This window comes from Manis javanica, chromosome 17 (genome assembly GCF_040802235.1).
Source record: "Manis javanica isolate MJ-LG chromosome 17, MJ_LKY, whole genome shotgun sequence".
Lineage (NCBI taxonomy): Eukaryota > Metazoa > Chordata > Mammalia > Pholidota > Manidae > Manis > Manis javanica.
Window position 1 is genome coordinate 28,485,908 of NC_133172.1, and position 17,766 is coordinate 28,503,673.

The following is a 17,766-nucleotide window of genomic DNA, read 5'->3' on the forward strand; positions in this document are numbered from 1 at the left end:
CTCCCAGATGTATTCTTCAGTATGGCAAGAGCATCTGGATAGCCATCCATGTTGTAGTCTCCAATATGAAGGGTAATTGGAATTGGTATTTCAGTTGGTCGTTGTTCATGCACAAATGGCACAAAGCCCCAAAGTGTGCCTTTATTGCTGAAATCCTGTAGTACTGGAACCCACTATGGATTAAGAGAAAAAAAGATTATATTTTAGAGTTATTACAGAAAAAGATTTGTGTAATAAATAACCCATTAACGGTCCTCAAAATAAGCATCATCTTAAGATTTCTATCTCTACAACATTCACTTTGATGAACAGGTAACTGATACTCTGGAAATAAAATAGCCTCCTTTAAAAATTTATCACTAGTCACCTTTTTTTGAACTGGCACATAGAACCTAAAAGGTTTTTCACAGAATCAGAATTTTAGGCTTGAACTTATGTTAATAATTACATAACTGAGTTCTCCATTTAAAAATCTGTGTTGAGTAGAACTATAATGTCAAATGAATGTTTTTAAAAATTAGAACAAACTGTAGTATCATCATCTATCTTGATGTTCTTTCAGGAGGACCATCGTAGGAAGGCAATTAGACCATGACAGAGTCTCCCTTGTTCTCCTGCTGTGCCTCTTATACATGATGAAGACTTCAGTCATCCTCAAAGCCAAGCATCTCTGAGGCTTTCCAAACACTGTCAGCCTTGACAAGCTCTGTCTGCCCAGGAGAATGGCATCAAGACACCTGGAAGCTACACTTTTAGGAAATTATTTCTAGATTGATTATGAAAAAGAGAACAGAGGAATAGTTTGATTTCAAAATGAATTTTGGAAATCCCCATCTCTTCTGCATATCCAAATCTTCATTTTAAATAAAGTAAAGCAAACTAAAAATCTCAAGAGTGGAAATCATGCCATTAAACTTACAGACATGCCCATAATTAGCTAAGAGTATGGATATTGGCACATAACCTGGAGATGTCCAAATAGAAGGAGGTGCAGGTGGCTTGAAATGACAAGAGGCCAAACATGCCTACTGACTTTTTTTCTTATGCAGGCGACTCCTATATATGGTTGCAAGCCAAACTATATTAAAAATGGCTTCTTGAAAAAGGTGTAAGTACACAGGGCATCCCAAACATTTTCTAGGTTATCCAAAGAAAACATAATTTGCTATGGAAAAAGAACAAAACAGCTCAGTGATAAAGATATGCTTATGGAAAATGAGCTGTTATAAAAATTTGTCTGCATTTTTAATCAAATTTTAAATCTTTCTTAAAGCAAAAAAGTATTATATATCACCAAAATGTTTTAATATTTTATTTGACTTTAAAAAAAATTGTTGGTTTTGTTTTGGAAATTGGGAAATTTCACAAAATGCCAAGTTACCACAAATTTCTGAAGAGGCTGATAGTTTATTAATGAGGATAAAGTGTTCTTGTTAAGGTAAATGTATTAAGGTTTAAAAAGTAAGAAGACTTTTCATTAATGTGATATCCTTACTGGTCATCAAAGAACTGGGACATTCATCTTCCCAGAGAGAGATGACTATATAATTTAAAAACATTCTTACAGTAGCCTGTCCTTGAAGACAGGCTATCATTACTAGGTTTACATATACCTATGAACCAATGAGGAGGTATTACCTGACCTAATTTTTTCAGTGATTTAAAACTTAAATTTTAAACTCAAGATAATAAACTTACAGGTGTAATAGTTAAATGGTCTTAGAATGCTGACTGGGAAGATTTTTCTTCAGTGTGTTAGTATAAAATGTATAAAATAAGAACTTAGTATAAAATGCAAGGTCTAAAAAAGTCAACGTGTATCATTTGTTACCCCCAAATAGAAAATAAAACTGATTAATTCTGGTACTATATTACATCCTTTCAGTTGCCATCAATAGGAACAATTCTCAATGTCATCATCTATCAGCACATGAATCATCTACTGTTTTAGATTCTAAATTGTTTACCTACAGGCTATAGGTAAAAGGTCAGCATGATGAAATAGATTTAGATACCACAAATAAAAACAAGATTAGGCCTGAAAACAGATGATGTTCTTCTGCATAATCCTTTATTATAGTTGTAGTGTGGTTTTAGCATATTCCCAGACTATCAGAGGCTGATAACAGGATGAAGATTGGATTTTCTTCACCAAAATGATTATGACAGCACTTATCTCCTCTTTGAACCAATAAAAAATAGAAATAAATGCATTCCATTAAGTTAAAATGAGGAAGCTAATAATGTAGTGTTGGTTTCTGATTCTTCATTACACCTTTTCTAAACTCTTAAGATATTTTTTCAAGAACCTAACTCTATTTGCATTAAAAAACAAGCTCATATACCTGCTTTGTCCCGGATCTCACTAAGTAAATGGTGCTTTTCTGGCAGTGTTCATCTTCACAGCCTGGCAGTAAGTGATCCATATTTCCATCTCCATCTGCCAAAAAAAACTTTGAGTCCAGTTAACAGCCATAAAAGAAGGTGCTCTTGTATGGCAGATATAATTTCCTACTTGTATAACATCTGCATCAATCTGGATAAACTGAAGAATTTGACGTATGGCTTTGTAATGAATGTGATTCAATTAAAAAAATTACTCTGGCCCTTGCTACCTATTACATGGACAGTGCCTGCTTTTAAGTTTCTCATTTTTCTGTGATTAAATATTGATCTAATATTGGAAAAAGACCCCATTTCAGGCTTTAATTTTGAAATAACCATTTTTTAACAATGTGGCTTTTGACTGACTTACATAATTATTATTGTGGCCAAAAGAGGAAAAAAAGCATGTATTCAATAGTAACCCGTTATTATACAGCATATTTTAAATGTGTCTTTACATGTAATTTACCTTTACACATACTTTTAAGTGTCTTTTACATAGCATGAACTTCAAGAGTTATAAAGCTCTCAGGCCCTGGCTTATAAAAAGCACCAGTAAATTTTATTAATAAAAAAGCAAATGAAGGAATAAAGACATCATTTCCAACTGTGTGGTTTTTGACAAGCTGGACAATGTTCTGCAAAAACCTCTACAGATGAGGTTACTGATCAGTTCCTCTAGTGCTCCCTCCTATCTAATGTTTCCCTACCTAATGAGGGTTAAGATTTTGATATCCTAGACACTCATAATAAAGTAGTCACCTCGTTTTTAAATTTGGGGCCTGATTTTGTATTGCTTTAATCACTGAATTATTTGCTATGGTTTAATGTATCATGTAATGTCTGCCCAAGACAGTGTCTTCACTTCGAAGGAGATAAAAGGACTAAATACCCTTCCTTGTGTAGATTTACATATTAAGAGACATATATAATTATCACAAGCCTATCAAATCTCCAAAACTAAATTCAAAAGGAGTTTAGCCCAGCCTCTTGGGACTGACTCCATGTTTTATTCTGCAATTGCTTGTGTCTCTTGGGCAGGTTCATTCATTATGGCAATGAAGCAATTACCACTACATAAAACAATTGTTTTTTGTTATTACATGAAAGTGTGTGGAGATTTTAATGTAATGGAAAGACGGTAGAACCAAGATCAGTTAGATTTGGATTTTTAACCTGGCTTAGCTATTAATAGCCACATAACTTTGGGAAATAAATGGAAAAATAACTTTAAAAATACTAGGATTTTGGGGGTTAACAGCTATAGCTGTTTTTGTATTTGTTATAACTGTTCAAGAGGCATTCAGGTTTATAGAAATGTCTTTTTCCTACTCTTGTCTCCAGCTCCCCTCCACAGTGGCAACCACTGCAGCAGTTTCTTGTGTATCTTTCAACACATAGTCTATGCATAGACATAAAACATATATAATTTTCCACAAACAGTAGTACACGAAAGTCACCTTGAATTTTTTATTTATCTTTGAGATTGCTTTATATTGATGAATTTATATCTGCCTCATTTACGATACAGCATTACATCATATGGATTTATCTTGATACAACCGATTCTCTACTGATGTATAAACACTCAGTTATTTCCAATCTTTTGGTGGTCCTAACAATCCAACAATGAGTAAGTTTGTACATATATTATTTCATGTTTGTGAGATTGTATCTATTGTATGAATTCCTAAAATGAAAATTACTCTTTCAATGGTTACATGAATTTAAAATTTTTATTTTAATCTCCATAGAGTAATTCTCAGACTTTCTAGTCTCAAGGATCCTTTGTACTACGAGGATCAAAAAACTGAGGACCTTATGCAGACTTTATCTTTAGGTGAGTTTTATCTATGGGTATACATCATATAGAAATTAAGACCAAGAAATATTTAAATATTTATTAAGTTAAAAATTACAGCCATAAACTATTACACGTAATCACAAATAATACTTTTGTGAAAAACTATTTTCTAAAAAACATTATGAGAAGAGTGTTATTATCTGGCTTACAAGAAAAAAGCTGGATTTTTTCTCTTGGACATAAACATGAGCAACTGCTTCATGAACATATCTCCCCGGGACAAGGGTAACAAAAGCAAAAATGAACAAGTGGGACTATATCAAGCTGAAAAGCTTCTCTACAGCAAAGGACACCATCAATAGAATAAAAAAGTCATCCTACAGTATGGGAGAATATATTCATAAATGACAGATCCGATAAAGGGTTGACATCCAAAATATATAAAGAGCTCATGCACCTCAACAAACAAAAAGCAAATAATCCAGTTAAAAAATGGGCAGAGGAGCTGAACAGATACTTCTCCAAAGAAGAAATTCAGATGGCCAACAGGCACATGAAAAGATGCTACACATTGCTAATCATCAGAGAAACGCAAATTAAAACCACAATGAGATATCACCTCACACCAGTTAAGATGGCCAACATCCAAAAGATAACAAGAAATGATGGCAAGGATGTGGAGAAAGAGGAACCCTCCTACACTGTTGGTGGGAATGTAAATTAGTTCAACCATTGTGGAAAGCAGTATGGAGGTTCCTCAAAACACTCAAAATAGAAATACCATTTGACCCAGGAATTCCACTTCTAGGAATTTACCATAAGAATACAACAGCCAGTTTGAAAAAAGACATATGCACCCCTGTGTTCATCACAGCACTATTTACAATAACCCAGAAATGGAAACAACCTAAGTGTCCATCAGTACATGAATGGACAAAGAATATGTGGTACATATTCACAATGGAATATTATTCAGCCATAAGAAGAAAACAAATCCTACCATTTGCAACAACATGGATGGAGCTAGAGAGGATCATGCTCAGTGAAATAAGCCAGGCGGAGAAAGACAAGTATCAAATGATTTCACTCATCTTTGGAGTGTAAGAACAAAGAAAAAACTGAAGGAGCAAAACAGCAGCAGCCTCACAGAACCTAAGAATGGACTAATAGTTACCAAAGGGAAAGGGACTGGAGAGGATGGGTGGGAAGGGAGGTATAAGGGGGGTAAAGAGGCATTATGATTAACAGACATAATGTAGAGAGGGGGCATGGGGAGGGCAGTACAACACAGAAAAGACAAGTAGTGATTCTATAGCATCTTACTACACTGATGGACAGTGACTGTAATGGGGTATGTGGTGGGGACTTGATGGGGGGAGTCTAGTAACCATAATGTTGCTCATGTAATTATAGATTAATGATACCAAAAGAAAGAAAAAAAAAAGAAAAAAGCTGGATTTTCATACTGCTTTTGTATGTAATCTGTTGTTTTGATTGACAAATGTGGAAATACGTAGTTGGAAAAAGTATTTTCATAGTCTTTTCAGATAACTATGGATATTCTTCCACACTATCACAAGAACTCAACAAGTGATAATTTCTTATAGCATAGAAGAATCTAAAGCTATATGAAGGAACTACTCTGTTAATTAAAATCTAGTAATCTTGCACTTTGAATGGACATTTTACCAACTCATGACTCTGTAAAATCAACTGGCTATAATTATCTTCTAAATGGTGAAATATTTTATTATACAATGTCAAAAATTCACATTATTATCACCACCAATTTCATGTAAAAAGCCTATAGGTATTGGGAAGCTGTCAGATTACGGTAGCAGATAAAAGTTTTCTTAAATTCCAATTTTTGCTTGAAAGATCAAATTTTACCATTCGTACCTTCCTGTCAACTGTTTTCTTGAAGTAACAAGTTCATTTTGTTCATTTTAGAGAAAATGTGTACCAAATCCCAAAGTCTGAATAACCATCATTTGTCAGTTGTTCTTTCAAGTAAAAATGGTGTTTCATTAAAATAAAAGGGGTTAGTTCAGCTTTGCAACTCACTTGCATCAGAGCTTTCCATCAGGACAACCACAACAGTGTGTGCAGCAGAAGTGTTTTATGCATACCTCTTATTTCCCGACACAGAATATTAAAAAGAAATGTATTCAAGGGTCAAGATCTAACACAATTATTATTTTTTGCTGGTTCATCAAGAACAACCTTAAGTCAAACAATTTTTCTCATTTTCTTCTTCTTCCTTCTTTACTTTAACACTGAGTATATGGTGGTGAAAAATACAATGAATGCTAAAGAAGTTTGGTGCCACTGCTTTGATCTGTGATACCATTGTTTTTATATCATCAGAAATGTCAACAATGTGAGAAAAAGGCAAATAGTTACCTTAGTATTGTTATGAAGGTAGTTTTGACCTTGTGGATCCCCTCCAAGAGCTGCATGTACCCCCACCCCCACCCCAGGTCTATACTTTGGACCACATTTTGAGAATCTTTGCCAGAGAATGTGCACCAATAAGTGAATTACCAAATATTTCGATTTTTGCCACTTTGGCAAGTGAAAATGGTACTTCACTGTCATTTTTAGTTTTCTTCTTAATGATACTATTGGGTCTTTTTCTTGCCAATGTGTAGTAGAAGTCCTTTCTACATTAAAAAATGATTCTTTTGTCTATTTATTAACATTTTCTTTTATACCTTCTAGGTTTTGCTTATAACTTACAAAGATTTTTCCAATTCACAGTACTTTGGGCTATTATTTTCAGTTTTAAGTTTTAGATTCACCTGGAATTTATTTTAGCATAAGATGTGAGTAATGATTCTACCATACTTTTTTACAGATGGCTGTATCTAGTTGTCTCACACCACTTATTGAATGAGCCATGGTTTTCAAAAAAGAAACTCAACATTTCTTGTTTTATTTTTTATCAATAAAATGATCAAAAGGAACATAATTTGGCTACCAGAGGGGTCACTGTGAGATCAAATGTGGGGGAAATAATTTGGAAAAAACCGTAAAAGTTGTTTTCTTTATACAGTGTACATTATCCTATATATCCCCTCTATCATTGTGCTATGCTGTGTGTACTTAGGACAGTGGTATACTGTGCTTAGAAGGTGGTCAGTAGAGTAAAAAATGTGTAACTCCTAGGACTGGGTACTTCTTTTTCAGAGTTCTGACTTCCAGACCCACTGTAATGCTTCTAGTAGGAAACACTGAAACATTTAGTCATGAAAAATGAAAGCAAAAATCAGAGGGAGAAAAAAAACTGTAAGTAGAGTGACTAAAAATATTTAAATCTGTAGCTTGGAACTCTGAGGTTAATAACAAAAATAAATTAGTAATTTCAGAATTACAGAGTAGAATGTGTCATAACAGCTCCAAAGAGGAGTAAACCCAAATGACTCCTCCCATCTGTAAAATCTACTCATCGATGGCTATAGCACACATAAGACATAAAAATTATAAGTCACATGACTAATTAATGGTAGACGGTTCTACACAGAATTCAAGGCTTTCCTTAACACTTAAAAGAAGGGACGCAGGCTGAAAGATTTCTATACAGGGTTTCTAAAACTGTATTCCTTATTAAAATATACTCAAGATATAGGTAGGTATAACAGTTTTCTATTACATTTGTCAAGAGACGTGTGAGAGATATGACAGATAATGTATTTACATATAATATTACATTTTTTGGTGATCCATTATTAATGCAAAGTTAGAAATACACATACTAAAAAAAATTACCAAAAATCCTTTCTTTTTAACTTCTATTCTTTTTTTTTTGTTTTGAGAGAGCATCTCTCATATTTATTGATCAAATGGTTGTTAACAACGATAAAATTCTGTATAGGGGAGTCAATGCTCAATGCACAATCATTAATCCACCCCAAGCCTAATTTTCGTCAGTCTCCAATCTTCTGAAGCAAAAGGAACAAGTTCTTACATGGAGAACAAATTCTTACATATTTAACTTCTATTCTAACATATTAAATGTATCACTTTATATTTTTCAGAAGAACACATCATTAACATAAGAAAAGTTATTGGCACAGAAATAAATTGAATATGATATGAAAATGATTACTATATAATTGCCAGATTAATTTTTTTAGGGAAACAAAATTTGGAATTTTAAAATACATGATGACTAACATATAAAAATAGATGGCATGTAGGAAAATTTAAGATTTCCTCAAATTTTTTTTTAATGCTCATAAACTGAACTATGGCAATGAGAAACATCAAAAACATCCTACATCAAAAAAGTAAAAAAGAAAAAAAGAGAAAGAACATATCACATTACCATATAGATGTTTAAAATTTCTTCAAAATACTCATTTTTAAATGACATAGGTTACAGATTTATGAATATGTACATCAGTTTACTTATATTGCTTCAGATGTTAAATCGCATACAGACTGATTTTTGTTATACTTGTATAACTACAGTATTAGTATAATTATGTGATTGGAAGAAGTCTACCAAAGTACTAGGGCTTTAGCATAATTTCAGTGATAAGAAAAACATTGTCAAATAATAAGAACATGACCAGAACAGAAAAATCGTAATCTTTATGATGCTGCTGGTTATTATCAGACATGCTAATGCTGGAAAGTGTGAGGTTGGGATATATAAAGTTAACTGAATTTGCTTTAACATAAGTTTAAAACTGGTTTTGTGGATAGCTGGTCATGAAATAGGACTTCCATGGTGATTTCTTTTTCTCTTCTTAAATTCTGTTTATTGTTCTTATTGAAATGACAAAATACTTTTCAGTGTCAATTCGATACCTACATTATCTACTAGGCTTCATAATGTCTTCAGGATACTTATCAGCTGAATTTTTTTTTGCTGAATATACTAATTCATTGGCTTACCACATCTGTGATTTTTTTTTCCCTAATAAGAATTTTATAGATCAAAATCATGATCTATTCAACTTCCTATTCTGAGTTTCTCCTGCTCTATTATGTGCGCAGAAAAGCCAACTGTTTTGGGGTAAAGAGGTAATGGGGTAAAGAGGCCCAATTCCAGCCCAGTCACGAGTAGGTAGATGATGGTAAAAATGTCTTCTAAACATTCTACACGATCTTGTTTATTTTACTTTCTGAAGTTGGGAGGAGGGTGATGAGGAAAAGGTTGAACTAGGATATTCTTAAGATTCTTATCATTAACTCTAAAACTTTCTATTATTTATATTAATTATCAAATGTCCTGTGAAATTACAAGTCTTGTATCTTTATTAAAAATTAACATGGTGCATTTATTTAACTATGCATGGATATAGCATAATTTCCCTATAATGTTCATGTACCTAATGAATATCAAAATGAATACAAATATTCTTAGTACTTCATAATTTTTGAATATATCTTTAAGAATTAAACTGTATATTATTTAAAACTATGTCGGCAAAATAGCAGAAGACTTAAGTCTATTCTATTTGTTATACATCTGATTAGTTCAAAACTATGTCAGCAAAATAGCAGAAGACTTAAGTCTATTCTATTTGTTATACATCTGATTAGTTCACTTTAACTTCCTCCTTATTTTCCACTGAGTTGAGTGATATTTAGAGTATTATTTTGTTTATGCACTTTTGAGTGTTCTCAATATACATGGAATTGTGTGTGTGGATCATTTTAAGGTTAGCTCATTTACACAGAAAAGACAAGTAGCGACTCAATAGCACCTTACTACGCTGATGGACAGTGACTGCAATGGGGTATGGGGGAGGACTTAATATGGGGTGAATGTAGTAAACACAATGTTGCTTCATAAAATTGTATATTAATGATGCCTTCATAAACAAAACAAAACAGAAAGATTATCTCACTTAAATGAAAGAGATCAACATTTTTTCTTTGAGTGGTCTTTAGTCCTACTAACAAAGTAACCTATTAATACAAATTACCAGCTAAATTAAAACCATAATCTGGATTCTACAAATAAACAAGATGCTGAAACAAAATCCTAATTTTTACTTTATACATTTATTAACATCCACCCTAAAGGGCAGAGAAAGGCAGCTGCTAGTCTTTTTCCACCAGCACAATCCTGCTGCCAAAAAAGGCCTTACCACAAAAAGAATAGAAATCTATTTAAACATGAAAATCCACACTTAAGCGAAAACGGGAAGCAAAATGTCTTAAACTCTGTTTTGATAATAAGGAAGCAAAAAATGGCAGTACAAGTAAAATTATATAGGAATGAAATCTTTACACTTGGATGTTTTAATAAAATGCTAACAATCTAGTATTTTGTATTTGGGCTGAGATCAGAATCAAAATGCATATAATGAAAGCTGTCCCAAAGAATTCTCAGGCTATGTAGACATGTTTAGGGGTGATAGAAAGGAAATGGGAAAGACTTAGCTTTCAATATTGTTCAGTTACTAAGGTGCTTGGCCAAATCAGTTTTTGCATCCATACAATAAAAAGGCTAGATTCCATGATTTTAAAATGCTTTCAAGAGTCCACCTGCACTAAGGCAACATAGTTTAAGAGCATGTGTAGGTGCCAAAAGGACCTGGGTTCAAATCTCAGGTATCAATTGCTAGCAGTGCAACTGAGGGCAAATTACCTACCATTCTTAGTCTTCATTTCTTTATTTGTAAAATGTATGCAGTACCCCAATATAACTATTGAATGATGATGACAATGATGCTGACAAGTATTCATTGAGTATATTCTATATTCAAAACACTGTTATAAGTTTTATACATGTATTATCTCATTTAATCTTTGTAACAACTCTTCCTGTGTTATTATCCTAAACTATCATCCCCTTTTAACATAAGAAGCAATAGAGGTACTAAGAGATTAGGTAATTTGCCTATAATCACTGAGTCATTAAGAGGCAGAGCCAGAATACAACCCAGGAAGCCTGGCTCCAGAGTCCCTATTCTTGGCCACTTTGCACAGAGTCTGGCACATACAGACTTAAAAAATGGTAGTTATTGTTAGGATGATGAACACTCAAAGATGTCAAATGATACAATGTCAAAGCCAGCTGCTTTTACATAGGCAATAATCATCATTCCAAAAAAGTGGGGAAGGGCTATGGCCATTTAATTTCCTCTGGAGAGCATGTATGAAGGTATTACCTCAAAAGAGTGTAAAAATGGCTCCCGTTAAAACAGCATTGATAATAACCACTAATTAGGCTTATTCTAAAACTTCTGCCTATATTCATCTTTCATTGAAATATGTATCTTTAGGAGCTTCACTTTTGAGATCCTTTTACAACTGGCAGTATTTTAAATAAATTTGGACTAGTGTAAAAGTACAAAGACAAATTTCGGAAATATGTAGACTAATTTGAAATATTGTTTCAAAAAATAAACACTCATGCTAATTTTGAATTTCCATGAAAAAAGTATTTTAGAAGTTTTTAGTCACTTGTTTGTAAGATCAGTGAGCTAATTAGCACTTTTTCTCGGAAGATAAACATCTTTAATTCCCTTCACGACTGTACAGTAGTTGGCTATAATTTCCATTGAGAGTCACAATTTATTTAGGACAGCTATTAAACAACCAAATGTGCAATTTTTACAAATACCCTAGTTGTTAGGACATCAAGCTCTCAGGTCTTGGATCCCTGTCTTTAAGAGTATATTTCTCCCCCTCATAAAAAAAAAAAAGAAAGATTCTTAGGCATGAAATGCCTTAAGTAGTTTCACTTTTTCTAGTTCGGGTTGACTTGTGTTTCAAAGGATAGCTGTGAACTTTTTGTAAGAAGGACAGGCATGGATGAAATAAACAACTGATAATGTGATAATACTCTCACAGGATATTCATTTTCAAGATTAAAATCTTTATTATTCATCATTTTCAAAGGATAAATAGGGAATCAAACTTTCTGAAGTTGCTAAATTCATAACTAAACTGAATGATGAATTCTATGGCAGCTGTGATCTCTGCAATTATTTCATGGGCATAAGTTAAAAGTTAAATGTTCTACTTAATAAGAGGTTTAAGGATCTTTAACATTGCTTTATTCATATATTTTCCTAATTATTAGTGTCTTATTTTAAATAATTAGCCAACAGAATAAAACGGTTAGTTCTGACTACATTAATTTCTCACTGATTTCAAATGTTAGAGAAAAAAAAGGGCCATAGAAATTTTGCCCTTTACCATCATTTTATAGATGAGAAAATTAAGGCCCAGAAAGTTTAAAACTGTCCATGATCACACAGAGAAAAAGAGCCAAGACAACCATTCTTCAACCATGTGGGCTCTGTTAGGGAATTGTTATCATTCAGGAATAGCCAGGACCAAGTAATTATTCTACTTCTTAGGCATAAGTCACTGCACAACATCAGACTATTGATGTAAGGGCTTTCCAAATACAATTCTGTAGAGAGCAGCAGTTTATGTAAAGGTACCAGAGTGATTTAAAGGGTTTTTCACCTTATGAAATAATTGAAACATTGCTTACTATCACATTTATAAACACGTTTCAATTGTGCTCATAAGTGCTGAAGAAAAAGAGGAGAAAATATCTAGATATGTAATTGTCTCAACTTAAATAAACACACAATGCCTAATGCTGTGGTTCTCAATTTTGCTCACTTCTATACAAACAAAGGGTGTATGCCCTGGGATGGGGGAAGAGAACAGATAATTCCATCTGCCAAGTTCTAGCAGAGGTTCTTTTATATATGTTATCACACTTAATTCTGAAAAAAACCCCATGAATAATATTACTCTCATTTTAGAGATGAGGACACAATGCTTGGCAATATTAATACTCTAGGCAAAAAGTTGGTAAGTAGCAGGAAAACTGGGATTTGAATTCTACCTAAGTTTATTCTTCAAGACTTCTTTTCTTACTGAAATTGGCATGTATTTTTTAAGGGTTCAACCAGAATTAGAAACCTAGCAAAAAGCTAGGGTATACTGTTTTCCTTTGGATTTAAAGAAAGTGGCCAGTAATAAAGAATACATCCTTAAATATGACCTCTTTATCTTACTCTGAGTTCATCAGTTTAGGTACATAAGAAGTGAACACTCATTCTAGAAATTTTCATTTAGCAAAGTATATTAATATTGTACTTATTGAATACAATATAAAATGGTCAAGTAACTTCCCTAAGTTCTTTAGATTAGTTAGGGGAGGAGATGGATTTATACTAAGAACTGACTTCAGGAATAGGCAAGTTGCTTTAACACACATGCTCAGTTTTCTAATCCACAAAACAATCACACCAGACATGAGGACTTCTTGTTGCTTTAAGGGATTGGCATTCTCTACCTTGCTCCTTGAACAGGAAAACAAATGTATTGGAAGACAAATGTATTCTTCGTCACTGACTCGGTATTTACTAAGCAGTATTAAAACTTGAAGACACAATGGTCCGAACTGAGATTTCAAAAGTCAGTGAAGTGTGACATCCACATCTGCATGGTTTCACTGTAGATTAAACAGTGTTTTACTATTTTAGATATGTTTAAGACATAGCATTCACTATATTATTTGGCCCATAATCACACACGAGTAAGTGTTGTGTCATATGTGAAAAATTTTTCAATTGTGTTCCATTTCACTTAGTTAATAATTGGTTTTGCTAACTACAATGAAATCCACTAATGTTACTCCCATCTAAAAACTCTCTCCTTTACACAGGAGTGTATTTGTTCTTGGTTCTGTGAAAAACGATGTTATTTCCCAGTATGATGAGTTATAGTTACAGAGAACACATTTCATTTTACATTAAATAAACACTTGAATCTAGGTGTAATGATTCTTAAAAAAAATCCTAAAGCAAATAATTTCAAGAGATTTTTAATTTTTTGGTCTATGATTCATTTCTTGAAACCTTGTTTCTATGCAAATTATACATCTTTATGTGGGTGAAGAACTGTCAGCTGGATTATAATGCTGACACCTGGATCTATGTAATTTCAACTTTGAGAATCAAGAAATTACTGCAGTTTTTTCCTCACCCCGAGCTACAGCAAATAATCATCAGCCAATATTAGTATAATCTCTCAAAAAGGTTCCATTTCATGATATTACTCTCCTTACACACAAAATATTATGATTAGAAAATAATCTAAATAATACATACTATTTTGAATTGAAGAAAAATACATAACATTCAATAACTTATTTAAAATTAACTTGAAATGGATTATAGAACTAAACATAAGAGGTACCATTAGAAAAATTATAGATGAAAACAGGAGAAATCATTCTGTTCTCGGGTTAGGAAAGTATTTTTTAGATATGACACTAAAAGCATGATCTACGAAAGCAAAATCTGATAAAGTGTACTTCATAAAAATGTGAAATTGTGCCCTTCAAAAGATAATATTAGGAAAACGAAAAGACTATCACAGACTGAGAGAAAATATTTGCAAATCATATGTGATACAAGATTTGCATCGAGAATACAAAGAAGTCCTACAACTTCATAAGACGCACAACCATTTTTAAAAACGACAAAGAACTGAAATAGACACTTCACTAGAGAAAACATACAAATGTCAAATAAATGCATGAAAAAATGCTCAGGACTGTTAATCATAAGAGAAATGCAAATAAAAGGCAAAACAAGATACCACTACACACTAGCAGAATGATTATAATAAAAAAGAATGACAATACTAGATGTTTACAAGGATGTTGAGAAACTGGAACCTTATTCTCTGCTGGAAATAACTTAAAAAGGTACAGCCATTTTGGAGAACAATTTGGCAATTTCATGAAAAGTTAAGCATACACTTACCACACAGATGTAGTAATATCACTCCTACTCAAAACACATGAAAAAATGAAACTATTTGTCTACAAAAAGCCTTTTAGCCAAATGTTCATAGCAGTGTTATTCATAACAGTTTCAAACTGGAGACATTCTAAAACTTTCATCAATGGGTAACAAAGTGTGGTATATACAGATAATGGAATACTCTTCAGCAATAAAAGGAACAAGTTACTAAGACTTACGACAACATGAATGAATTTAAGAATCATGATGCTAACTCTATGAAGTCAGAAATATTGTATGATTCCACTTATATAACATTTCTAAAGTAGGCAATATTATAGAGACAAAATAGATCAAGTGATATCAGCAAAATGGCACCCTAGGCATCTCCAGGCTGATTCCTAATAGATAAATCAAGAAAACAAATGAACAAAAAGCCAAGCAGAAACTCATAGAAACTTTGTCAGAACTCTGAAACAGTCAAAGCTTGACAACAACCAAGCAAATGCTGAATTAAACAAAAAAGGCAAGATAAAAGTGGTAGGAAAACTTTGTGGTACTTCAATCTGCCCTTGCCCTAACTCTCTTGGGATAGAGGACATTAGACACTAACTCAAAGCCACATAAAGAGAAAAAATTTCTGGTAAATGGAAACAGGCAAATATAAAAGCCAGTAACACTGTATTTTTTACTTTTTAACTCCATTTTTTATTTCCTACATGATATAGTAGACAAATGTGTAAATGAATCATATATCTGTTATTGTTATATAAAGATGTAATTTGGGACAGGAAAGTAAAAGGGACAGAGCTGTGTAGGAACAGTTTTTGTATGCTATAATAATAGGTTAGTTTTTATTCAGATGAGAATGTTTTAACTTTAGGTTCTTAAATGTAATTCCTATGGTAACACAAAACACAAAATCTACAGAATATACTAAGAAGGAAATGAGAAGGGAATCATAATGGTTCACTACAAGTCAACTAAACACAAAAGAAGCAGAATAAGGACTAAAAGCTAAATGACATACATAAAACAAATAGCAAAATGACAGAAGAAAGTCCTTTATCAGTAATCACTTTAAGTGTACATGGATTAAGCTCTCCAATCAAAGGGCAGAGTTTGGCAGAATGTAAGTCATGAAACCATAAAACTCTTAGAAAAAAACATAGGCAAAAATCTCTTGTACATAAACATGAGCAACTGCTTCACGAACATATCTCCCTGGGCAAGGGAAACAAAAGCAAAAATGAACAAGTGGGACTATAGCAAACTAAAAAGCTTCTGTACAGCAAAGGACACCATCAGTAGAACAAAAAGATATCCTACAGTATGGGAGAATATATTCAAAAACGACATATCTGATAAGGGGTTGACACCCAAAATATATAAAGAGCTCATGCACCTCAACAAAGAAAAAGCAAATAATCCAATTAAAAAATGGACAGAGGATCTGAACAGACACTTCTCCAAAGAAGAAATTCAGATGGCCAACAGGCACATGAAAAGATGCTCCACGTCGCTCGCTAATCATCAGAGAAATGCAAATTAAAACCACAATGAGATATCACCTCACACCAGTTAGGATGGCTACCATCCAAAACATAAACAAGAAAAATGTTGGTGAGGATGTGGAGAAAAGGGAACCTTCCTACACTGTTGGTGGGAATGTAAATTAGTTCAACCATTGAGGAGAGCAGTATGGAGGTTCCTCAAAACATTCAAAATAGAAATCCCATTTGACCCAGGAATTCCACTCCTAGGAATTTACCCTAAGAATGCAGGAGCCCAGTTTCAAAAAGACATATGCACCTCTATGTTTATCACAGCAATACTTACAGTAGGTAAGAAATGGAAGCAACCTAAGTGTCCATCAGCAGATGAATGGATAAAGAAGATGTGGTACATATTCACAATGGAATATTATTCAGCTGTAAGAAGAAAACAAATCCTACCATTTGCAATATGGATGGAGCTAGAGGGTATTATGCTCAGTGAAATAAGCCAGGTGGAGAAAGACAAGTACCAAATGATTTCACTCATCTGTGGAGTGTAAGAACAAAGCAAAAACTGAAGGAACAAAACAGCAGCAGATTCACAGAACCCAAGAATGTACTAACAGTTACCAAAGGGAAAGGGATTGGGGAGGATGGTGGGGAACAGAGAAGGCAGTATAACACAGAGAAGACAAGTAGTGATTCTATAGCCTATTACTATGCTGATCAACAGTAACTGTAATGTGGTATGTGGTGGGGACTTGATAATAGGAGTCTAGTAACCATAATGTTGCTCATGTAATTGTACATTAATGATACCAAAAAAATGGTCTAACTATATATGATATATATAAGACACACAGTATATTTTCAGAGACACAAATAGGTTGAAATTGAAAGGACTGAAAAAGATACTCTGTGCAAATAGTAGAGAAAGCAAGCTGGGGAGGCTACATTAGTATCAGAGAAAACAGGCTTTACATAAAAAACTGTTGTAAGAGACAAAAGGGGACTGTACATACTGACAAAGAGTCACTTCACTAAGAAGATATAACAATCATAAACATATATGCACCAAAATACAGAGCCCACAAATATATGAAGCAATCAGTGGCAGAAATGAAAGGAGAAACAGACAGTTCCACAATAGGTGGACACTTGAATACCCCACTTTCTGTAATGACAGAACATTTAGAGAGATTAAAAAGGAAATAAGTGGATTTAATCATAACTCTAAAAACACCAACTAAACCTAACAGACAGGTATAAAATAATCTAATCAACAATAGCAGAATATACATTCTCCTCAAGTGCAGATGGAACATTCTCCAGACCATGTGTA

General features: G+C 33.2%; 1 protein-coding gene across 1 annotated transcript in view; it reads right to left on the minus strand.

Annotated features, from left to right (window-relative positions):
• Positions 1 to 17,766, minus strand: part of ITFG1 (integrin alpha FG-GAP repeat containing 1) — a 321,361-nt gene that overhangs the window by 151,920 nt on the left and 151,675 nt on the right. Inside the window, exons 9-10 of the mRNA XM_036996514.2 lie at positions 2,346 to 2,440; positions 1 to 173 (exon numbers count right to left, since the gene is read on the minus strand). Of these exons, the coding sequence (XP_036852409.1) occupies positions 1 to 173; positions 2,346 to 2,440 (268 nt within the window). The remainder of the gene's footprint in view (positions 174 to 2,345; positions 2,441 to 17,766) is intronic.